General features: G+C 29.9%; 1 protein-coding gene across 1 annotated transcript in view; it reads right to left on the bottom strand.

The window, feature by feature from the left end:
- The window catches only part of LOC105622576 (regulating synaptic membrane exocytosis protein 1), a 138,173-nt gene that overhangs the window by 93,127 nt on the left and 17,515 nt on the right, over positions 1-27,531 (bottom strand). Inside the window, exons 3-7 of the mRNA XM_012203995.1 lie at positions 16,681-16,759; positions 13,879-14,038; positions 11,238-11,489; positions 5,677-5,836; positions 3,775-4,083 (exon numbers count right to left, since the gene is read on the bottom strand). Coding sequence (XP_012059385.1) covers positions 3,775-4,083; positions 5,677-5,836; positions 11,238-11,489; positions 13,879-14,038; positions 16,681-16,759 — 960 coding nt within the window. The remainder of the gene's footprint in view (positions 1-3,774; positions 4,084-5,676; positions 5,837-11,237; positions 11,490-13,878; positions 14,039-16,680; positions 16,760-27,531) is intronic.

The raw sequence follows: 27,531 nt of genomic DNA, 5'->3' as shown, positions 1-27,531 counted from the left end.
TAGTGTGTGTGTGTGTGTGTGTGTGTGTGTGTGTGTGTGTGTGTGTGTGTGTGTGTGTGTGCGCGCGCCAGGAATTTGAAATTGATCAAAAAAATAAAATATTTCGATATTACATTTAAAATCTATTAAAAAATATTTTTCCTAGAAGTATTTGTATGAATTATTAAAACATGATAGGGAAAAATATTGCAATTATGTGAACGAATATACAAAAATAAATAATTCTATTTAGAAATTAATTTATTATTTTATTTAGAATTAATAATTCTATTTAGAATATTAATTTCATATTCATTTTTTTTAGTTTTTTATCTCTGTCAGAAATAATAATATATGAAAAAACTAATATTGAAATATATAGTTATTTACGTAAAGACTCCAAAGAAGTTAAACATATTTGAAAGCAATAAAATAGTTGAAATGTTTCACACTAAAGTACGATGCGAGTCAAATGCCAATATTATTTTTCTCTGTAACCAGGAAGTGGAGTTTTCAGCTCTTGGTTGCATAGGATAGAGAAACAAGTACAGGTTACATTATATACTGGTTATTTGAATAGGGGTATAATATTTTTGTTTTATTACAAAGAAAAAAGGAAAAAATAAGATATTAACATTAAAATATCATTATAACTAATTAGAAAAAGAAAAAGAAAAAGAGAAAAATTTAAAAAAACTTTGACAATTTAATCTCGCGGTTAGATAATTAAATCTTAGATAATTAAATCTTATTCCTCGTCGTTTTAATTCTCGTTTTAATCTTTTTGGACTTGTTGAACTTTCATTTGTATTATCAAACTTTCTAATATTAAAAATTGAAAAGTTATAAAAGACTTGCTAATTAAATTTTTGCGAAAATAAAATTTTTATTAAAGACGCTATAGTCAATAATATGTTATTTTATCTGTATACACTTGCATGTTCATTCCATGTTTTCTTTTCAAATTGTATTGTAATAATAATGTATGATAATAATGCTATAATTTTCTTAAGTAATTACCGAGCTATCTCGAAAAGGGAATTTCTCGCTTGGGTTTCTCGATTTATGCAAACTTAAGATGGCTGAAACTCACGTTATAACAAGTCAAATATCAAATTGAGGCTGGAACACGTTACTCTCAGCAAAATGGAAAATTTAAAATATCTGAATAGGCGATCAATGCGTATATGCATGAGTATAGATGGCTTTGAAACCGCGTTACGTCCGTACGCTTCTCTATGACGCATCGGAAATAGTTTCCATAGAAGTACGCTGCAAGTTCATCGCGTGCAGGGCTTTTCGATAGACCGAAGAAGAGTGGGAGGGGAAGGAAAGAGAAAACCAGAATTTCTATGTCGAGTCGAGATGTTTGTTTAGTGCTTCCGATCACGCAGGCTGGTAATATACGCGCGCACTGTTCAAGTTACACTGCAGTTATAGAAATGTATCTCAGGATACGCGACACACGTCCGACGCGACTGAATTGAATGCATGAAAATGGGAATTCTGAAACTAGTGTCTCATAGTTGCTATTTAAAGTTGTTCCGTGCGGAAAATTTTAATGGTATCCTGAATAACTGGTTACTAATAATTTGTTGATGTATTACGTGAAATTTTCATCTTAAAAAGTTTTCTTAAATCTGCACATAATAAGTATCATTTTTTTGAGACGTTTAAATTACGATAATTATCTCTCTGGGATCATGAAATTAATTGAGATGGAAATCGCGGTTTGAAAGTATATTGTCGAAAGTTCTTTCTGTTGTGTATTAATATGACAGAAAATGTCAAATGAATAAAATCATATTACGTGGTCAATATGTATGTTTAACAAAAATTGGTTTATTCATTTCCTTGAAGTTGCTTTGATGGTGAAACACCGCTTGTATTCACATAATGGGGTAAATGTTTCTACAACGATACAGAGGAAATTATGAAACAGAACGAACAATACATAAGCTAGAATTACTGTTGCTTGACAAGGTCTATTCGATTATTCTAGCAGCTTTTGCAGCCCTTGGAATCCCTTAGAGCACAGTCATTTCTAACTTGTCGCGGATGCCATTGCGATAACTCGTAAACGCGCAATATGTGGCGGAGAAATCGGGGCATATGTTGCTTACTATCAAGAGGGAAGTATAGAAGTTGGAAATTTCGACGCTTTCGTCGAGATCGAAGGGTTGCTAAAGTTCCTCCTGGGAATAGCTCGGGAGGTCAAAGATAGCATTAATGAGAGAAATTATGAGGAATTGTGTACATGTAATATAGTATGATTATCAATACATATACTGCTCATTATTTTAGTGAGATGTCTGATGGATGATTTTTATGCGAAACTGATATTTTAGATATGAAATAAAAATATGTGATGAAAAATATTAATTCTTATATATTTTATGTCAAATATCTACTAAAAGTGATATTTTTTATTAAAAAATATTTAAATTATAAATATTTTAATTATACACAAAATATTATTGTTACATTTGAATTTACTTATCTAATGTACGTGATATTATATATTTATAATTATAATATATAATTATGCAATTATAATATATAATTATAATGCAATTAAGAAAAATTATTTCTTAGGATTATTAGAAGATAATTTTTTCTTAAATATTGAGCTTAAAATATTAAGGTATTATATTATAGGGTCATTTTAAGTAATACACTAAAATATTTCAAAAAATATAATGGATATGAAAAAATGTTTCAGACAAAAGTTGCTAGAAGGAAAGAAAATGGCCTTGGTTGACCTTGATGAGTTAACCTTGATGGCCTCCTTAAGGCCAGATCAAAATCACATTTTTTTTTTAAATGGCACATTTTTTTATTCCAAAATCTAATAGCTCGTGTCAAGAGATTCTCAAAACACTATAATAAAGTTATTTTTCATTAATACTTTTCGAGTTATAAAGCTTGAAAGTTACAATACCGTCGACATTAGCATTACGCAAAGTGTTCGACCGATGGCTAAAACCTCTTTAAATAAAAATGAATTTTAAATGCAAAAATAAAAATAAGAGAAACAATCTCCAATGACTTTGATCTTAACGAATGTTATCCAAGACATGAGCAACATTTAAGAGGTTTTAGCCATCGGTCCAACACTGCGTAATGCTAATGCCGGAAGTACTGTAACTTTTAAGCCTTATAACTCGAAAGGTATTCATAAAAAAATGATTTTATTACAGTGTTTTGAAAAGCTCTTGAGACCAGCTATTAGATTCTGGAATAAAAAATAGGATATGCCGTTTAAAAAAAATCGATGTAACCTTGACCTGGCTTTAAGGATATTTCATTAAGATTAATCATGGTCATCATTTTCTTCTCCCTTAATAACTGAGCTAACTTTTGTCTAAAACATTTTTCCATATTTATTATATTTTTCAAGATATTTTAGTGTATCACTTAAAATGACTCAACCTGTATAATTGTACAGAAAAAATATCTAAGAATTTAGTTAGATATAGATCTGAAAATAATTTTGGATTGAATCATTGAAATAATTATGTAGAATGCTTAACATAATAATAACAATGCTGCAAAAAGTTTTAACATTCTAGCAATTAGTTTGAGTACTATTCTACATAATTATTTTTTCAAACAAAATTATTTTTAGATCTAGATCTAGCTAAATTATTATTATTTAAATAATAAGTCAGTAAAATTTTTCTTTCTGTGTAAACAGAAAAGCTGCGTTGTAAAATAAAATTAACATCGCGAACTTTCGAAAATCAAAGAATAAATTTTTCATTTATTGCAATGAATGCAATCATGTCAACGCACCTTGCGCTGAAATAGAGGCTCTTTGTTGAGCAGCGGCGATAGCCATCGCATTAAGATTGCTACTTCCAGGTACTGCGTAAACGTCGTAGGCGGACGCTCGTCTTGGTAATTGAACCGGAAGTCCTAGGCCAGTGTCAGGATGCGTAGGTTGTACTCCACCGGTGGCCATCGTAGCCGCTGTTTTGATTTCATCGTCGTACGACCTTTGCCGGGTCACGCGAGATTTGCGACGAACTGTACCGCCTCCGCGACGAGCGCGACGTCGACGTTCCTCTTCATCATCCAAATCACCGCCTTCCTGCTCAATCACTTTATCAAGGAAATTGAAAGATGATGTTAGGGGTTTAACATCCTAAATAAATTGAAAGATAAAGCGGTTAACGTAATACGAAATTTGAAACTCATTTTGATCTTGAATAACATTTGCTGATTGACTATGATAAAAATAATGTATTTTCGTTATGCAATTGTAAATTATTCAATTATAATAACAAATATATAAAACAATTTTATATATCTAAAATAATTATAATGACAAATATATAAAACAATTTTTATGTATCTAAAACAATTTTGTGTTTCTGCAAAAATATTTATTTATTTTTATAAATATAAGTAATTATATTTTTTTCTGGCTGGAGAATATATGTTATATTATAATTAAAAATTAAAACGTTTGAAGTTTAAAACATATTTATAAAAATAATATATAAAAATATAAGTCTAATTTTACAATACATTTACCCTTCGTGGAGGAGCATGCCTATTTAGGCATCTCCTTTTATTCTGTAAACTGCTCGCTCGATTTTTATGATTTGGCCTATGAGATAATTTAATAATTATCCTATATATAATTTATTTGAATTTGAAGTCAAAAATATATAATTTAAAATGGAGGTTTCAATATATGACATATAGAATTAAAATATTTAAAATATCTTATTATCATAAAATTCGGTTTTAGGGAATTTTTAATTTCAAAGTAACATATCAGGTTTCCAGTTTCATTTTATTTATTAGAGTTGTACAAACAGTTGGTATTAAAATCATTTCAAATTCTGATTTAACCCTGTGACATTAGACTCTTTCATTGCAAGGTACGCTTTTAAAATGTGATATTTTCAGGTTACATTCGAATGCAGCGTTATCAAGAATCTTCTAAAACCGAATTTCATTATAATTAGATTATTTTTTTGAAATTTAAATTTTAGAATTCTGAGAATCGAATTCAGCGATCCCAAAAATTTTTAGAAAACGTAATCTTTTTTTGAAATATTTTTGTTAAAAAAATTTTCATCCTCAAAGTTAATAGCAAGGATGGCAAATACTTATATGTAATGCCGTTACTTTTTTGTCTTTACTTTGTTACAATAAGATTCGATAATGACGTTGTGAATTTTTTATGATGATAACGGTAACATCAGAGTTAGAAAAGTCAATCGTTACTGCAAAAAGTAACTCCTTATTTGTAACGAGTTATTTTTAGATAAATAATGCGTATTGGTGACAAATTACTTTTCAAAATAACTTTCTCAATCTTATAGCGTTTAGTTATTGTTATAATCATTAAAAAAATGTCATTAGCAAATTGTTATTAACATAATATTAGGTGTGAGAAGAAGTTCGTGGCGTTTTTTTTAATGCCATCTAACGGAAAAAATGCCACGAACTTTTTCCCACACCTAATAAAAAAAATAACGGCACTATACTTGCCATCCTTATGATTAGTATCTAATAATATCATATTATAAACTTCATTTTTCTTCATATAAAAAAAAACGAGCCATATACTTTCTTATTTCTTCGATTGTATCGTAACATGCGACCATTACGCGAAATTTGACATCTAGTAGTATAAAGGAGTAACAGATATCTCGTATGAACGAGTAAAATGATCCTTACCGCCCGTTTGAGCCGGCATGACTCTCTGAGGGCTGGTCGCTCTCCCTCTATCAGAGGCTTGATGGCGATCGGGCGAGCCACCCCTCGACTTGCTTTTCCGGTCCAGGTCACGCTCCCATCTGAGATCCTCTCTCTGACGTTCTCCTGCAACCTTTCGAAACTACAACATTACGATACAGAGATTAGAGCTCGATGCGGGAAACGTCACCACATGTAGGCCGTGAGTAAGGGCGGGGTGGAAAGTCCAAGCATCCCCAACAACACGGCAAGGGCGGGGTATGCATGTACAAGATTAGGCAGCACAGATTTGACACCTAGAAGCTAACAGTTAAATCAACGCACAGAGATCAACTGTGACTCTGAGGTTTATGATTGTACGAATGATTGAAGCTGTGCAGTTGTATTTATTTACACGAAAAAAAAAACAATTTTGTTCAAGTATTTAAAAGTTTAATTAGATATAGATCTGAAAATTGTGTTAACTATTAAAATTTTTTGATAAATATTTATATAGAAAATATTTGGATAAATAAATAAATAAATATATATATATATATATATATATATATATATTTATATATAGAAAATATTTGGATAAAAAAATATTTATGTAGAAAACTCAAGCATGGTGTACAATGCTACAAAAAATTTTGATACTTTAGCAACTTGAGTGTCTTACATAATTATTTTGATAATTGAACAAAATTATTGTTTGATCTGTATCTAATTTAAATTTTTAAATACTTTATAAATAAAATCGTTTTTGTCATGTGCAGATTTGAAAAAAGATCTATTTAACTTTCTATGGCAGATCAATATGCCGTGATCAAATATTATCTATAAGAACTATAAAACTTGTATCTATTTCTACTTTATTTTAATATCAGGAATGTATATATATATATATATATATATTAGGAAATAAAAAAATTGAGAATTGTTGAACGATCAAATTGCGCGTTAAATTATCTAATGCGCGAGTTTCTGATTATCTTTAGACTCAAGAGCTGTGTGAGAGTAAATTATGTCTGTAAATGAAACGAGTGATTGCACTGTGCTCTAATGTGAATCAATTCCATGAATTTAAAATAACTCACTTCACCGGTAAATTGCAACAAAGACATTTCTCTCGACGCTCGAAAGCTCTGAAGTTGGTGCACTGCCCTTTGATAATGAAAATTAATATCGTCCCCGACACGCCTGCGGGTAACAAGAAAGAAGACCACAGAAACACGGCTGAGAGTTCGCGATAATAATGAAATGGCTACATCCGAAAATTAACTTCGTCCCGGTTTCGTCACGCGATCCCGCCGCGCGGCATAATTACACGTCGGCAACAATTAAATCGAGGCGAGCGCGTATGGCCGTTGACCAAGTTCGAGAAGGTTTCAGCGTTAAGGCTCCATTAGAGTCGGGGCAACGAACGGGGTGCAATGCCAAGCACGTCTTTCTCGCTCATCGCTGCTACTCACCGGGTAGATGTGCCAGCTCGATTCCGCTTTCGAGCACCTGTCGCGCGCATAAATATTCATGGTGATGCAGCGCGCGGGCGTGCCAAAACGTTATTTTAACGCGATGACGACGAGGGTGTGGCGCGAAGATGTCGCATCCTTTCTCGCATGTCGCGATAATTTCCTCTCGATGAAACCACGTTACAGCTATATTCCATAGCAGCACGATCTATTCGCAAAAAATCTAGGTCGCCATTTGCATCACGAGGTAATACACTGACAGTATACACTGATGATTTTCGAAGTGCACAAGGCGCGCGTGACACGGGGATAGCAGATACTCTGCATGTTGCGCATCACTCAGAATGCTCAGTCGAACGTAAATTATCCAATAGCCGGAATGTTTAAGTGCATGTAGCTCAGAAAGCTAGTACCGTGATATAGGACACCCAGGTAATATAAACAGAAATGCCAAATGCAATTTTAATCCGAATACAGACGTGTTTGCATTCATAATCGAGAGTCTGAGATGCTTAAAAATCGTTTTGCAATTTGCAGATCGCTGTCACATAAATAATTCAAGTAAAATTCAATCATAAAGTTGTATTGATTGTCGACATTCCAACTTAAATGATTTCAAATAATTCTTGCAAAATTAATAACGTTGGAACAATAACATAAATTTGGAATAAAATAATATACAAGTAGAATTAATTTCTTCGTATTTTTCTCCCAAAAAGTCCCTCAAAAATTCTTTTTTACGCCTTTTGTACCCCTAAAAAAATTTTTAGTAGAAAAAAAAATCTTCATCAAAGCTAAAAGAAAATTCTCTAACTTGGCATCAGTGTTAGTAATTATTTTTCGTCTTAAAAGGCTGCGATCATTTCCACAATTCCGCGATATTGCAGTCATTCCATTCCATCCATCATACAGTCGTTTTAGCTCACGAGAAACCGATAGTCGTGACGTGCGAATGGCAACAAAATGGATTGAATCTCGAGATGGAAAAAGCGCCAATGACAATTACTACGAGCAAGATAAACGTGCTAGGCATCCTTTACTAAGCGGGGCGTATCGTGAGAGACTGACGCGCGAGAGCGAGCGATAAACTCCGGAATTAGCGTTTGCTGTCGTAAATACGAGATCTCCTCTTGGTTTGTCTACGCCTACGTATGTGCGTAAATGCTGTAGGACGTATTTCATTACGTCATGACAGTTCCGATGAAGCGACGGATTTACGAGATCTAAAATCCGTCCTTTCTTTTGTGTCGAACTCATTAGACAAACAATGGCACTGACACATTTTGTCCAGAGAAACTATTCTATGAAAAAAGATTTAATAGCAATTTATTATGTTTGCTATACATCCTAATGAAATAGAAAGCCGAAAGGAAAATGAGAAGTGCAGAAATTATAAATATGTTTCTGAATGATAGTAGAAATGTTTATATTGAATGAGCTATAAGTAGTGAAAATATTTTAATTCTATTTTACTATCTAAACAATTCTTTTGTAAATGCAATAACCAATTATGAAAACAAAAAACTACATTTTATATACAAAATATATCTCACTGAATGAATTTGTTAAGCAAAAATTGGAAGTTGAAACGAGAGGGAAAAAGCACGGAATATAAATTCAATGCAAAAAAGGCAGTTTTTGTAATTAAAGTTATGATTTTTTTATGAATCTGTGATTTTTTTGTATTTTCGCATGGTAAAGCAATCATGTGCAATACGCAACCGTAAAGATGCTTTCGAATCTGCTATTTTTGTCCTCTTATTTCTGTCTATGCGCAAAAATACGCTCTCCTTCATTTCAATTTCACTCCACTTTCTTTCGTTTCCGCAGCCCGTTTCCGCCCGCGCGCGCACGGATCCGATTATTCTGCCAAGCGACAAAAACGACTGTCGATAAATTCTCGAGGTGAGATGTCTACCGATGCTACGAAGTTGTCAGCTAGCACAATGTAAGTTTTAGCTTAGAGAGCTGTGTGGCAATCAATAAGCGAAGCTTCGATAAATTCAAGAGTATTGATTCGCGTAAATGTCACATCTTGTAAACGCGACGTAAATCACAGAGCATGGAATGTGGGGCAATATAGTGATAAAGAAACGCCGAAGAAATTTCACCTATACTATTGATAACAAGATATTAGTATTCTATCAATATAGATTAACTTTAATCTCGGTTTAATTTACTTTTTATTTTTATCTAATTCTTAAAATATGAAAAGATAAAGAGTAAGCTAAACCAAGATTAAAGTTTAGTATCTATTTTGATAAAAATGGATGTAAGCATGTTATAAGACTTGTTTTCTTTTATAGTTAAAATTATTTATGGCTAGACTTTCTCTGTCTTGCAACTTAGAAACAGCTTAACAATGACTCTTCAGATCATATTCCAGGATCATAAAATGCCTGTACGGCCTTTACGATGCATTTTCGTTCGGGTTCTCGAAGTCTACGATTGCTACGAGGCCGCACGATAATTACGCGCTTGATAATTGTCTGTCTGAGTATCGAGTAATGAGAAGTCTAGTTGCATACACGTGCAACATACTCATTGGTGTGTACTCGTTTCCGATATACGCGCGTGTGTGTCTGTGGGTGTTCCGTTTGCGTGACAAGTGCACACGATATACGCACAATGAGATCTCGTGGAGAGTAGTCGAGCTCCGCGTCGAGTCCGACACCAACGGCAGCACACCTCGTTAAAGCCGCACGTGACGAGGACGATCGTCGATATGATCGCCCGAACAATTTACGACCTCTCGTAAATTACCGTAAATTAGTCAAACATAAAGGGCGTAATGAGTGAAACGGTTGATTCAGGTATCTGCAGTTATTGCAATAGATATTGCTGCGAATAATATTAATTTTACAAAAAAAATACAAGTTTTACAAAATTTATTAAAGACCATGTATCGCGTAAAAAAATTGTTTTTCTTTTATATTAATAATTTATTAAATACTTTAATATTTTAAATGATGATTTTATTAAAGAAAGTTATGACAAAATATGATTCAAGGATGGCGAGTTTTTCTACGCAATTTTTATGTAGAATAATAATGCGCTGGGATTGATTATAATATATAATACAAATCACATTATATAATCTGCAATGTTTTGAAAGCATACGAAAAGAATACAATTTAAAAGTAGTATTTATGATTGAAAAAGCGACTTTTGTGTTCCTGCAATCGCTAACTGCAATCGGAATGGAATAATTCGAAATCCCTTTCAATGCGCGATCTGCACTTTGTTGCATAATGCAGGTGATATGCAAGAATCTCGGTGAATAGTATGGTGTATGCATTTTAGATAACAGCAAAGTGTAGCTTAAAGCGTTCAAGCGGACATTCAAAGCATATACGTTGATTCCTTTGGCAGCGGTATAATTCAGCAACCCTAATTTCAAACATGGCTGCACGAATATTCTCGCATATAATAGTATATCTCTTAGGATGTTGAATTATGCACCTCGCTATGAAAAGGGAATCTCGTGCGATAGAAAATTGTGAATAACATCGAAAGCCAGTCAATTAATACAGTAAGGCGCACGTAAAACGTGACCTTTATTTTCCAGAATACTGAAAATTTTTATCTTCGTCTTTTTAGCAAAAAAAATATTTTATTTCGTTAAGTATATTAATTTTTTTGTGAAGATGATTAATTCTCTGAAAAATTTATTAGGAAAAATATATATATATATATATATATATATACACACGACAAATATATATTTTATATATTACATATATATATATATATATATATATCTAATATTAACATATATATATATAATATTAAGAAAGATAGTTTCTGATTTAAAGAAAAGTTACACTTTGATCATAAAACGTAAAAGGCTAGAACGTAATCACTCCATATAATTTTATTCGACAAAGTATTATTTTTCCTATTTGTTATTTAATATTTCAGAGATTAAAACTGTGCTATGGGAGGGATAATTATATGCATCTATTCGCATTGAGCTAAAGCGATCAGAAAGATTAGGTCATTACGAAGCAGTTATGCTATCTACATTATTCTCGGTTAATCGTTCAACTTAAGGAAGCATATATTATCGTAAATCGAGTTTTTGCTTACCTTCTCTAATTCCTTGAGACTAGCTGGCGAAACATCGGAGTGTCTTCGAATTTCCGGACTTCTCGGTGGGGCCAATCCACTTCCTAGTGTCCCTATCTGACTTCCGGTGGGACCAAGTCGGGCGTCACTGTGTCTCCTGTGAAGAGCCTCCAAGCACGGCACATCTAGCATCGAATCTGTGGATTCTTGTGTCACTATCGGTTGGTCCCTCGAGGCGATCTTTCGACGGCAAACGCTACATGTCCAGGAAGACTGTAACATTTCCAGACAAAAAAAAGTCAACGCTTGTCCATGTTTACTGGTTTACTGGCGATAAGTTTGCATTTAATATTGCATGTACAATACTCCCTAATTATGTTTAGTTTTAAAGACTAAACTATTATTTCGTGTTTGATTGGATCATTAGCACTATAATTTACAATAAAATTAAACTAATGATGGAATTTGATTACACACAAATTAAAGTGAATGTAATATGGAAGCATAATGTATGAAAGAAAATACAAACATTTAACTTATCCCAATTTAAAAAATCATATTAATCCGTAATTTCTAAAATGTTTTATTACAAATCTGAAAAGCGTATATGCAATTTTCCATTTTAGAATGTTACGCATTATTTTTACTTCGACAAACGTCAATACGAATGCAGCAAACATACAAATATTATTAACTTAACTTTTGTAAATGTTACTAGTTACTGTGTAAATTTAATGTGTAATTTAATATATAATATTTTGTATTAAACTCGTATTAAGCTTGATTTATTTTTTATTTTACTTATAATATGCGAAGTTAATGATGGAATTTGAACATGAAAGCATTTTCTCTTTTTGTATATACTATTACCACGGGGCGTCAAAAATAGCGAATTCAAATCTCGAAATTTACTAAATGCGCGCATTTCCATCGTATTCACACGTACACCTGATTTTTCTATACAATATTCCGTTTAGTCAAATGTAGAAGAGAATGTATATTTTAATGAATTTAGGTTACCACGGAAATATCTCGTGTGCTAGAAACGAATAGAAATGCGAAATGAATAGATTCAGAATGATTACGCACATTCTACCGAATTTGGGTTGCCCGCAGGAATGTCGTGCAAGGGCATGCCATCCATTATAATCCGGCGCAAGATTAAATCTCATGCGATCGGCTGCGCGTATTTACCGAATTTATCAATTACGTGTGTAATTAGAATTAACGCCCGATCGACATCATGCATGCGTATCAACGAGCGAAGGGCAAACAAAATCGCCATTAAACCAATTAATCTTTGGTGCGATTAAACACGGAGTGAATTCACGCGAATCGCGAATAAATTTCCGTTAGATCCTCACGTTTATAATGATATAGTACGGAAGTTTAAAAAGTTTAAAAAGTTAGAGTCACAAAAATACCGATCACTTTTTGCTTTCTTTCTCGTGGATTTAATTATGAACATGAAATGATGATCCGGGCGAAAAGTACATTTAATTGTCTTAGGCATTTTGAAAAAAAAAACTTTAAATAGTTAAAGAATGAAAACTCAAATCATTTCTTCTTACAGTAATTTTCTACGGAAACTTTATTTAACCCCTATGGGTACGACAGGCAAAGATTCTCTCTTAATGATAAAATCAAGAAAGATAGCGAAAATGAAAGTAAGCAACAAAACTGTATGTGTTTGAGTTGATCTTAATCTTGGCATTATAAGACTCCATTCGTTTTTGCTATCGTAAATTTTCGACTTTTCTTGTCTCTATCTATCGACAATTAACTGTCTCTTTTGCATGCGAATATAAATAATCCTCATTCTTAGAATATTTCTGCAAATTCTTTTATGAAACGAACACACATTTCTTATTTTTAAACCAATTCTAATTTTCCATTTTTTTTTATTTATATTTTTTATCATTTCTTTTTTTTGTTTCATATTTCCTATTATATTTTTATTTTAATTTAATTTTCTTATTTCTATACGATATTTTATTTCCTGCCTCGATTATAGATAACACACGTAATGTAAAACGATTAATGTGGCTTTACATTTACATAAAATGTAAATTACACAAAACGCTTATAGATATATTTCGTTAAACAAAATATGACAAGTTAACTATAAACACACACACAACACACATACACACACACACACACACACACACACACACACACACACACACTTTATTGCTTATTAATAACTAATAAAATAAACTGGTCGTTTGACAATGAAAAGGAAAATCAAATAAAAATCGCAAGCGACATCATTATCATTAAAGTGAAATGTTAAAAGAAAACAACCGGTTCCAATTATTTATAACAAATAAATTAAAAAAATAAATATTTAAGAAAAGTAACGATAAAATGTCACATTTAATTATAATGTTATCCTCAAAATTAGATTTCCACAAGCTTTCGTTTTTCTTTTTGTTTTCAAACATTTTCATGTTTTTCTTTCGTCCTTTTCGTCTTTTTCGGCAATTAATTTGCATCTGAATGCCACCCAATTTCGTTTTACGGTAATATTTACCAGCGGACAATGAATAAGCTGATTAATTAAAAATGGAAGCGCGCGCACACACACACACACACACACACACACACACACACACACACTCACTCACACACATACACACACTCACACACACACACTCACCAGATCGTCGGAATTCGTTGTCGTCGAATACGAGGCACAGTCCTCGCAGACTTTATGTTGACACTCGCAACAAATTCGTGAGACTTCCTCGGGGCTGAACGACTTCCGGCATATTCTGCAGTCGTCTCCACTGCTTATCTTACCGCCCGCTTCTGATTTTCTGGAACATCGAACCCGATAAATTTTAGACGTTCTTATTCGCTACAACAATCTTTCCGAATGTGTTCTCTATTATCAAAATTATTGTCAAACATCCATTATTGAGACAAATTGTCAAGCATTGAGACAAATATCAAGAAATCAAGAATTAATATCAAGAATTAATTACATACACATCTTCGATAATGTTATATATAAAGCATACTTTTTTAACAATGAAAAGTAAAGGACGTGATAATAATTATGATAATAATTGTATGATAATGATAACTACATATAAAAATATTGAAATATTTTATTCGATTAGAAAAGAATATTCTCTTTATATACATTTGAGTAACTTGCGTTTACATAATATAAAAAGAAAGAATTTATCATTAAATTAATGGTTTTTTTATTATTACACAAAAATAAGAATAATTGAAATTTTTTACACACAATAATTGCAACACATTGTAAAATTTACGATGTAACAAAATTATTAATAATCTTTTTCTTATTGCACACGTGCGCTAAGAAAAATGTCTAATTGAAAATGTGTGAACAAACCAGAAGATTTTGATTATATTAATTAGAATTCTGATTATTTCAACTAGAATTTAATATATTTAACCAGAAAATTGATTTGTACATTTTAATTAGAATTCCAATTATTCAACCAGATATTTTTCTCAGTGTGTATTTCTCTTTTTCTATAAAAAAAATGTATTTTCTAAGACTGTAAAAATAAATTTAAGTTGTAAAAAAATCATTATTAGAAAACTCCTAATTATTGAATTTGATAGCTATGTTCATTCGTAAAACGGCATGTTCGTTACTTAAACAAGCTGGGCTACCTAACTGATCAACGAGAAATCAATCTATAGTCCTTAATGGACATGTCGTATTAAATATCGCTCAGCTGGATACACAAGCAAACTGAGCAAACGATGGAAATAAGGATGGGTCGCGCTTGCTTAAATTGACAGTGAACTTCATGGTTCGTCTTCCGGATAATGTCCGCTGCAGTGCGTCTCACCGACGAGTAAATCTTTACTCGTACGAGACAGTGTAGCACGAGAATTAATAGTTACGGGCTGTTAGACGAAATGTTTTCGATTAAATTGTAAATTGCGAAATAATGGCTAAAAACTTTTTACGTGAACATTGAGACTGTTAGTGAAAGTTTATTAGAGAATGCCGTCATTATTACAATAAAGGAATAGTTATTTTAATTAATGAGATATTATATATAATATTATAAATGTGAAAAAGAAGAGAAAATATTAAATTAAACTATAAAAACAAATTTAAGATATAAATTTTAATAGTCTTGAAGTATAAAAATATTCTTATAAATATATAATTTTACAATTAAAAAGCTACATTTTTAAGTTACAGAATTTATAGAATACAATTGGATGTAACTAAATTTTGATAGTTATATATTTAAAAAAAATTTTTTTTAATTATTGGACAAAAAAATTTTTTAGCATAAGATTAATATAGTACAGTTGCAAATTATTTTTGCCAAGGATTAATTATTTTCAAAAGTTAAATAATTTGAAATAGAATGTAGTTTGCAGTATAATCTTTGGGAAATAAAAACTTTTATATGAAAAATCACAAAAATATCGGAATTTCTATTAATTAAAACTGTTCATTTTTTTCATTATTGTTATTCGCAAAATTGCATTCACAATTAAGTTGATATTATTTAAGTTTGTTGGTGTCAATGATAAGTATACACTTTGATATATGTAAAAGTGATTAAATTCAAGTTCGAGATACTCAAATTTAATGAGACATTCGCGGAAATTTTAAATAAATTACTGAGCGCAACGCTTTTATGTATATGATACAGTAATACTGTATTTAAACTATTGATAATTAATTTTGGTAATGTAATATTTAAATCATGTGATACATACGATATGATAATATCATTACCGATATGAAGTATTTATTAAAAAAATTGATCGAAATTAAACAAAAGCAAATAAATCTTGTATAATTTATACAGTTGCAATCAAATAATACATAAATTAATGTTTCGGAGAACATAGTAATATGATAATTGACATGTTATTATAATAATAATTAAAATTGTGATAATATTATAAGATATATATATATATATATATATAATATATATATATATATAATATATATAATAATAATATAAGAAAATATATATTGTTTAGGTTTGAAATTTCTAATAAGAAGAATTAGAGCTATAAATATTATAAATATTACAAATAGTGTATCTAACGCTATTAAGATCAATATAAATCAGCAAAATTCAAAAGCATAATTCAAAAATATTTTTACATAATGAATATTGTCGACTTGTACTGGCATGCATAACATTTTCACGAGTTTAAAAAAAATATAAGTTTAAAAATAATATAATTTAATTATTATTTGTTTTAATCTTTAGAGGAATCTATTTTAAATTTTACTTCTTTTTCTTGAGTAAGATTCGTTATAATTTATTTTATTGCTTTCATTGTCTCAAAATATGATACTATTTTAGCGCTTATAATAACTTCCTGCAAAGGTTAATTTTGTTATAAGCAATATGTTAGAAGTTTTATTCAAGCAAATTCATACAAAATATATAATGCATATTTTGTATGAATTTGCATTTCATTAGAAACTTACGATTTCAAAGATTCAATTATTGAGGAATCTTCTTTGGGCTGAATGTCGTCCACCGGTGTGACCTTGGCCGGCTTCGTCACTAAAAAGAAAAAGGAATCTCTTTTACAATCACTTTATGAAGAAATAGTCCTATCCGTGAACTCTTTTACAAGCTATATCCTTTAAGATCCCTCGCAATTGACGAATCGATTGCCACGGATGCTTTTCCACCCTTTGTCATCTCTACAGAGTTTGGAAGAATATCTCCGAGAGGATTCGTTAAGTATTATTCAGTCTCGTTTTCCTTTTAGTAGGGAAGGATGCCACGGCGATTTTATCTTGCACGATTTACCGAAAAGCTTTCTAATCGAGCGGCGGTGTTATCGCAAATCTTTGTTGGAAAACGGCTGCGCGCGATTTCGAGGATCAGCTGTTATCAGCAGAAATGAGTTTCCGATGTATTTCACCGAAAGAAAAGAAAGAAAGGAAAAAGAAAAGGAAGTATACACTTCGATCGCCTCCCAAACTACGGCTGTATAAGAAACGATAGGAATTGAATAGGATTGCATTTAATTTCATTTACAGTAAATATCGTTTTCGAATTCCTGTAATAATATATTCGTTCGTTTGCATCATTTATTTTATATTGTACTATTCATTGTCGTTTCGAGTTCGTCAAAGAAAGGTAACTGAAAAACTATTGTAAAAGGTAACTGAAAAATTAATTGTAGAAAAGTATTTCTTAGCATAAGATATCACATTATATTGTCAAACAATGCTTTTACAGCTCCTCAATTAACCCAAATACTCTCGTGAGTAATCAAATAATCCATGATTTTTCTTCTGTCGCAAACAACATTACAGTATGAATTAACAGAATGAAAAAGATTACTGTGCCGTAAGTTAAGAAAAAGAAATGAATTTTCTCGCGGACGCGCACTTTTTCCTTGCATTGTTGTGGTTTTTTTCATTATTCAAGAGACTTTTTTTAAGGATTACAAATTAGAAAAAAATACAAAGAAAAATTTTTATTTTTTTTTAAATATTTTTTTACAGTTTTACTTTATTCTTCAAACAATCGATAAAATTAAGATATTTATAATAGTTCAACTATTCGTATATAAAAACTGTAGTTCTTTCACATTTAATCTATATATTTGCAAGAACTTAAATTATAGAGAAAGACATAAAGAAAAATTCATATTTTTTTAAAATTTACTTTATTCTATAAATGGTTGATGTAGAAATTAAGATATTATGCATATTATATAACAGTTTAGCTATTTTTATATAAAAAATATTTTATTCGTCTACATTCAATTTATATTTATTTATAAATCTTATTATTCCTTTGAAACGTCTTTTTTATTGACACAGAAAAATTTTGCGAGATTCAAAGCTGAAAAAGTATTCTTTAAGAGCTAAACATTTCGATACTGAGGTTCAAAGGTAAAAACGGGACGCATCGCTTTGTAATTAATGCAATTACTCACTGAAGTGATGTACGACAATATAACTTTTTGCGAGATAAATTTCAGGGTAATTTCGTAGAGACAAGAAACGGAGAGATCGTTCCTGCGGCGACGCGAAAAAATCAGAATCGTGCACGAACGCATTTGGTTCAGATTGGATTGCCTGTGGCTCTAATTAAACTTTTAGAAAAACTGACTATGCTCATGATCTACCGCATATCACCTTTTTCATCGCGGAAATTAACCGTCAGATCGAATCTTATGTGAGTTATGACTCGATTTGGAAAATACGTAGAATATGTTGCTCCACCATTAAACCGTCAATTCCATTTATCTTGCGAGTGACGAAATTATCTTTTTCCGTCTAATTTCTTATTAATACAATATTAGTACATTTATCATATTAAAATGATTATTTCTTTTATTAATTGTTGACATTGTTAGGAATACAGTTTAAATAAAAAAATGTAACAATACAACTTTCAATTATTTATAAAATATAGAACATTCTGTTTAGGACTCTCTTTAGATTTTTATTACAGATTTCTAGACAAATTTGAGATTAATTTTTTATAAATGAAATTTCATAGAAAATACTTTTATAGATATATGTAAAGAAGTTTCTTGATATTAAATTAACATAAATTTTTAATAAAATAGCCGGTTGAATTAATTTTTTTTTTTAGATTAACTGAACCAAAATTTTGTTACGTTTATGCTTGTATATACTTGTAGATACTTAAAAATTTAATTCACAGAATAATTAATATTATCACGTTTAATTTAATTATTTAAATATATATATAATAAATATTTAATATTATTATTATTAAAATATTTAATATTTAATTTCATATATTAAACACTTATTATTAAATTATTCCAGGAATTTGTTAAAAAAATAAAAATCTGTCTTATTTTAATATAATATATTTTTAATTTATAGATACATTAATAAAGTGATATAATTGGAAAATGATGAAACACTGTACGCTATTATAATTAAATGTTTAAACCATCTATAATAATTAATAATAATTTCATTCGATGCATACACGCAGGTAGAAAAATCAAATTATGGATGTTATCCAATAAGCCATATTTTGTTGCGAAAACGAATGCTAACGTAATTGATTTTATTAATGAAATTACTTCTTTCTCGCGCTAGCACCTTGCCATGATGTTTTTCTAAAAAAACTCGGAAATCGCATTTGCGTTTCTGTTGATGTTAACAGAACGGATTATCATTCGTACGACGAATGTAGCAAAAGAAATTCTCTTTGAACGACGTGTAAGAAATGTCAAGATTTTCCCTCTTATAGCGATTATCGTTGGTGATTCAATGTGAGTCACGTAAGAGTTCTGGCTATTCGTGCTTTGACGCAATCGTTATCTAGTTAATTACTCGAAAAATTATTGGGAAAAACGTTCTGAAGGATAAAAATCTTTGAAGGATAAAAGTGATTATTACAACTTCATTTTTATCTCATGTTAATTTTAATGTTTACAGAATATATAATCAAGAAATAAAAAAATGATAAACTTTAATTAAACTTAATATACTTATAGTTATTAAGTGAAAATTATTAAGCAAAAACTAAAGGATTTATAATTATTGTATATTAATATTAATATATAAATCTCTTTTTAGGCTTGCTTAATAAATTATATATTAATAAAATCAGGGTTGCCACAGACTCGGGAAAACCGGGAAAACCGAGAAAAGTCAAGGAAATTGAAATCGGTCATGAAAACCGGGAAAAGTCGGGGGAAAATGTAAAAAAAGTGGAATTTTGAAATTTGCTCACAATTCTCTGAAACTGCTTCTACTTCAAATAATTGTTATAATTTTTTAAATATTATATCTGATTTTTATAGTAAAACACGTTCAAAACTTGTGCACTTTAAACGATTTTAATAAAATAATTAAAATTTTTATTTTATTCAATATTTTTATTTGATCCCTCTTTTTCATAACTGCATTCTTTTTTTCCAAAACTAATTTATTTTTTGCTATGGCTTGAATTTGCACTCAAAATTGTACTACTAAGCTTTATTGGCGTTGTTTTTAATAATATAGAGCCTACAAGCCGTGAGTCTAAATGTTAAAATTTACATATTTTATATTACTCACTGGAAAATTTTCTATTTTCATCTGGAAAATTTGGAAAAGTCAGGGAATTTTAAAATTCATTTTCTGTGGTAACCCTGAAAATAATAAATTTGGCACATTGTTTAAAATTGGTTTGCCGTTTATTAAAAATATCTCTCTTGGAATATACGCTATTAATTTGTTTTTGTTTAATGTAAAAATAGCTTAAACATATTATTCGTTTCAAAACCTTCAGGTCTCTAAAGAATAGATTATATGAAGACAATGCTTTCTTTTCTCGAAATCGTGTTTAACTGAGGATGAAAATGCTTTCTTGTGCTTGTACTTAATGTTTTGAAAATTGTATATCTCGCCTAGCTCGGCTGATGCTGTTCATGACACGTTACCAGTTCTTCCAAGGCTCCTAAATAACTATAGAAAAGACAAGAGGGTTTCCATCCTTTTGATAGAAAACTCAACCGCTGCGTCTCTTCGAGTTTCTAGTAGAGGCAACTCGAACTTCCTCTCGGCTTCGAGTTTTCGGAAATGCGATGGCCTGCTACAAATACGCGAGATTTAAGAGTTCCCAAGAGTTGTATAACAAGAGGTCGACCTCGACCAACTCCATTACCATTCTATATCGATTTGAATGGGTCATGGGTTCTGAATGGAAAGAGAAGACATTCGAAATAATTTTTTAATCTTAAAACAGTTTAAAAAGAAAACAAAAAATTAATAAATTTATTACTAAAAGAAAATTCTATCGAAATAAGATATATATAATATTTTACGATATTGAATAATTTTCAAAAATCAATTGATAGAATAAGTGAAAAATGTGGATGTTTTCAAAGATTTCTTTTCGTTTAATTTACTTACAATATATAGGAAGGATTTTTTCATTTAGAGAAACTTTTTGTTGTATAAATTCTTTCATTACTTCTACATTATTAGAAGTTATTAATACATATTGCTATATCTATAAATATCTTCCTGTAATAATAGTACTTTACAACCGCAAAATATGGATGCTTTTCAATAATTGCTTCATTATATTAATAAGAGCTAAATACTTTGTAAAATGATAACACGTAATATCGCGTCAACAGTTTTTAACACTCTTCAACTAGTAAAAATCAGATATTTTATGAGTTTAAACGTAGCAAATGTAACGTACGTTTTTTCCGACATTCTACAAAATCAATATATCTCGCAATATTTATTTTTTTTACGACTAGAGGCATACTTCTAATATTTTTCCAATAAACGCAGAACTTTTGAACGCAGAAAAAATGTTAAAAAAACATTATTTTATTGAACTAATATTGATCAAAAACTTTAAGAAAGCCTGTGAAAATTTAGAAGAAGACGGAAGTCACTTCGTTGATTCAGAAATACATACTTTCCGTGAAAAATGTAGGAGAAAGTCAGGCTTAAAGAATAGCTATAAGTTTGGCTTTTTCAATACAACATCAATTTTATTATTACAATATCAAAGAAAAAGTGTTTTTTTATATTTTAAATAATGAAAAAAAAAGTTTGTTAAATATGCATTTATATTTTTGAAAAATTTAAAGATTTCTCGATCTCGTAATGTTCAATTACGTATTTACCGTTTTTACATTTAATATATCTATGATAAATATTATCGAAGCTTTCGATATAACCGCGATATGTACGCGAAAAAATCATTTCTCTGTTAATGTAAATCCAAATCCAATTTCGCATGCTCGTACGAAGAGCAATATATTTAGATGCAAAGGGGGGAAATGTATTAATTTCAATACCATTCGGAATCGACTACATATCATTGATCCTCAACCACCGTATAACGAATGTTTTTCATAACATATGTTTTTGCATAGCAATATATCAGTGATATCGATACTATCGCGACCGCTGTAGATACACTAAAAAATATAACGACGCCCGTAGCTCTTGCAAATATTTGTCAGATGCGCAGCAGCTTGATTTCCGCGAATTTTCATCGTTCTCTAATAAGCCATATTCGCGTAATTGGACGTGACATATTTTTGATATCACCACTGGTTGCTGCGGGAGGAGTCCGATCGATATCGTCGATTGACATTGCGCCCGATTCAACGCACGATAAACGGACACGTAATTAAAGCCTTCGATCCCTGATGTAACGCTTCCGTAATATTAGAGATAACATAGTGCTGATGACCCATTTATACTGTTTATGCGATTCAATGCAATTAATATTAATGTAATAAATGTAGCAATTATTTAGTAAAAATGTAGCATTGTTGTAAAATTATTCAATTATATACAAAAATGTAATGTGTTAGAATATTTAATGCGTATAATGCGTATAATCATATCGCGTGCAGATAAAATATTATATAATTAGCAAATATTTTTTATTTTATGAAAATTTAGACAAAGTTGTCTTTTTCCGGATTATATCCGGATTATTTATGACAATGAATTTAGAATTTATCAAACAATAATGAATTATTTTACTTTATGTTTTTAATCGTTATATTCATAAAAAAAACATGTTGATTTGCATTTTTTAATCTTTATTTGATTGAAACACAAGAATATATACGTGATAATACAGTTTATTCGTTAGAATTTTAATTTAGAGTTACCGTTAGATTGACTATTGTTAAGTTTTTTTTTAATAAAATATAAATCAAGCGTATACAATGAATAAGAAGAAAGATAATTATATTACATTAAAATTATATTACATTAAAATTTATATATATATGTAATACGTAATATGATATATAACGTATTATGATATAGATGTGAACAATTTGATAAAACTAAATATGTAAGTTTTAAGTAAATATTGAATTAATATTTCCTATTATCTTAAAACACATTAAAAAATAATAATGAAATTATTAGAAAGAAAAAAATAATATATATAATCTGTTCATTTCTCTCATCATCAAAAAAAAGTTTGAATATCTTTAGATTTTAGTTTTTAAATATCTTTAGAAATGTACATAATAAATTTTTATGGCAGATATTGACGTTAAATTAAATGGCGAACAAATATCACCATGGCAATATAGAAGTTAATTTAGTACAATAGAGAAGAGAGAAAAAATGCAGTTATATTGGAATAATATATCAAATATAATTATAAACGGTATAACTTATTTCATTCTAATCAAGGCTCATTATGTTATTATCGATAATCCTCCAGTGAACAATCACAAGATTGTGTAATTATTAAATCAACAATTTCACACAAAGCAACGGATGTTTTTATATGGAAATTATTTTGTACGCTGAATGAATTGTTAAACAGCTTGTATTTCACGTACGCAATAGAATTGCTTAACTGAAGGATGAAGAGAAATTATCGAATCGTAATGGAGCATGTTACTGCCTGACGGAGGCGCTATTGATAGAGTTATTGCTAGTAATTGATCTCCAGGTACAATCACATTGTTAATCATCACTGTAATTAATGGAGCAGTGGATCAGCGAGTTGGCTGGTTGAATGGAATATCATGGAATTAGCAGTCACGGAGTGTATCTTGATGAGACTGACGTTCATCAAGATGGTAAATTTTGACAATAATTTTATTCGTGTTTCGCGCAAAAAGATTATTAAATATCATCACATGAGTATTCATGCTGAGGTAAAAGAGACATCAATACCAAATACATAATCATATATAAAATTAATGCCATGTATTTTATTAATAATCGAAAATATAATCAGTGATACATATTATTTCTTCATTCCAAATGTTACCAAAAATTGAAAAGAATTAGAGATTATTTTAATATAAGATGTTTAAAAAAAATCTTTTTACATTTATATTGTAGATAGATATTGTCTACTTATATAGTATCATACTGATTAAAAAAACAGTGAACATATAGATTGAAAACTCAATCGTTTCTGAGATATAAATATTTTTTGTATGTTAACATCATGAATAGCTTACTGACTTACTAATGACTCTACGTGTCTCATGTAATGTTTTTACCTTCGTTTTTACCTTTATAAATCGCGTTCTAAATGTCCTCATTCACTTTTCATATTTCATAATAAAAGATTTCACCAGCAATCAGTTATAACTGTAAACTGTATAATCGCATCAAATATTATGTAGATTCGTAATCAGTGACAACTGATGACAACTGACTGATTACCGGTGAAATCTTCTATTATGAAGTACATACATGGAATGAGGGCATTCAGAATGTTATTTATAAGTGTACTGAGTTAAACATTGCATGCGACATGTAAAAGCCATTAATTCATTCATGATGCTAACATAAAAAAATGTTTATATCTCAGAAACAGTTGAGCTTTTGACTTATATTCATTAAGGTTTTTTTATTCAGTATGATGTGTAATATCTGTTTGTGTAATGCTGGTTTTTTTTAAACATTCTCTATTAGAAGTATTTAAATAGTAAATATTATACATAATATTAAATTTTCTGATAATATATAACTTCTACCGTATTCAATATTGAAATGCTCACTTAGGAAGTGAAGGTACAAACGATGATTAATACATATGACGTTACACATATCGTTGTTACGACGGCAAAATTAGATTTCACGGTGTATGGGATAATGATACTAATGATTCGAAGGCTGTGTAAGAGGAGAAGTACTAGTGAGCGAACGATACTTAAATGCGAGATCGGAATCGGTCGTATTCTCGTATGTTACCGTTGAATTATATCGCGATAGAGCCTAACTTGAATATTAAAGGTGGCCCATTCAAAACATTCCTCTCCGTCTTTCAAACGCACGAACAAAAAAAATCACATTTTCACCGCGAATAATGCAAAATTGACTTTTAATAGAAAGGAGGCTCGGAGATTTTAAATCACTTGCGCCTTTCGCTCTTGCATTTTTTGCCAACGCCGTGTTCGATAGTTTTAAAATCTCCTTCTTCTTAACGATCATCCATCTCTTTCTCTTATCTACATAGTGTATTTTCCATTTAATGAAAAATTATTTTACGAAAGAATGAAGTATCATTTTCCTGCTAGAAGCAAGAGGTATAGGAAATGCAATAAAAATGGTGTAAACGATGCAAATTTTGTGTATACGACTGGTATAAAATATGCATTTCTTGTTTCTTTATTTTCCTTTCTGAAATGTGTTAGATTTTGTACAGAAATTGTTTTGAATGGAATTCTGAGTGTACTGTATAAAATTTAACAGGAATATATATTTATAGAAAATATAGAATTAAAAATCTGGATCTTTTATGGTCTTAATCATATTCTGCACACAAACGCATTGCATATTTTATATTCGAATTTCGAAGCGACCTAAAAAGAAAGATAGCTGTCTTTACTTTTTAGTTTCATTTTCAGTTTCAGTTAGTAAATATGCGTAAAATTTTTAAAGAAATGTTTGAAAAACATCTACTGAGATGGAAGGATCAGAAGAAAGTAAATCTTCAAAGATCGAAGATCATATAAGTTATATTCGAAGAGTGATAAAGAAATATATTGCCATGAGAGATTTAAAAAAACGTGCGGCAGTGAAGCGGAGAAGTGAAGAGCATGAAAATCAATATAGCGAGTATAGATTTAAATTTTACATATAATGCACACAAGTTCGCAATCACTAGAGCGGAATTGAAGCCGCATGAGAAGCAAATACTCTATCGCGTTGACTCTATGAAGCCCCGAAGGGTTGATTCAGGATTACAAATCATTACCAATCCTAAGCGATTTTGCGAAGGATCCTTTGAAGTGAAATGTTATGAAATCAGACATTCGCAACAACTAATTATAAATGGCTAATATCTATAAACCAACTCGTACGATAATGATACTGATTTACTTTATTAGAACAATGATTTTATTATGTTTTAATTAACAACAAAATTAATAATCTAATTATTGCTGATATTAGAACGAGCAAATAATATATTTCTTTTTAAAATATACAGAATAATTGTAAGTGACAATAAAACTCTCGCATACGGGTAGAGTGGACTAAATTGAAAAATAAACCTACAGAAATGTCACTCACGATTTTAATGAAACTTTGTATATTTGTAGAACTTCAAAAAATGTTTGAAAAATATTTTTTTTATCGACAAAGGTCCAGTCTGAAGGGTGAAAACTATCCCTTAAAGATAAGAGTTGATTTAACATATTAGGAAAGTTGAAAATTTTAAAAAGTAAAATGGGTTAGAAGTTTTTTTGAAGTCGCTGAAACTAAATCTTATGTCAAAAGTATAAAATTCAAAAGTTTTCGTCACGTGCGATCATGAGACGCGGCGGATACACAAGCGTTTTCCTCTTTCATTGATACATACACTGTAGATATGAGCGGTCTCATGTTTATGTTTTTTCAACAGAGTCGAAAAAATTGTAGATACGGCACGTAGCCGAAATCATCAACATAGATTTTCCACTTATTTCATCTAATATGTTAAATCTATCCTTACCTTTAATAGATAGTTTCCCCCTTCAGAATGGATTTTTGCTGATAAAATAAAAATACGTGTCAAATATTTTTTAAAGTTCTACAAATATGCAAAATTTTATTAAAATTGGTGAATGACACTTCCGTAGGTTTACTTGTGAGTCGAAAACTCATGAGTCTCTACCATTTTACAATTTTCAATAATTAACAAGATATTAATAATTACTAAAAATCGCCGAATGTTGGTTTTTAATAATTTTTTACTAAAGTACTATCAATTTTATAGAAAAACAGCAAAAGATAAAAATTGTTTATTGTCTCTCAGAGCTCTAAGAATTTTATTAGAATTTTTTGTCAATTTTTTAGTATTGAATTTTTTTATTGGCAACTATTTTTATCAACTTAAGAAAATGCGATATTAAATTCTAAAAAAATTCTCAGAATTCTATGAGAAGAAAATAAACACACTTTTTCTCTTGTTGTTTTTCTGTAAAGTTGATAGTACTTGAGTAAAAAATGAAAAACCAATATTCAATGATTTTTAGTAATTGATATCTTGTTAACTATTGCGAAAATTGCAAAATGGTAGAGAACTTTTCGACATAGTTTAATCTGCTCTATCTCTGTGCGAGAGTTTTTTTATCAAACACTCTGTACAAGTATAATTTGAATTATTTTTAATCGTTTCTTATATAAGTCACTACTCCTATAATATGTCGTTAACTAAAACAATTGAAGTGAAAGAATTTAAGAAAATGTATTACACTTAAATTTAATTTATTATTTACTAAGTGCACACATTAATATGGATGTTATTTATTTTGAAATTAATTACTGAAATAGATTAATTTATCACACATGAAAGATAAAAATAACAAAATGTTGTTTAACTCAAGAGACTAGGTT

The sequence above is a fragment of the Atta cephalotes genome (assembly GCF_000143395.1).
Source record: "Atta cephalotes unplaced genomic scaffold scaffold00002, whole genome shotgun sequence".
Taxonomy (NCBI): Eukaryota; Metazoa; Arthropoda; class Insecta; order Hymenoptera; family Formicidae; genus Atta; species Atta cephalotes.
This window is presented reverse-complemented; position numbering and strand designations above follow the sequence as displayed.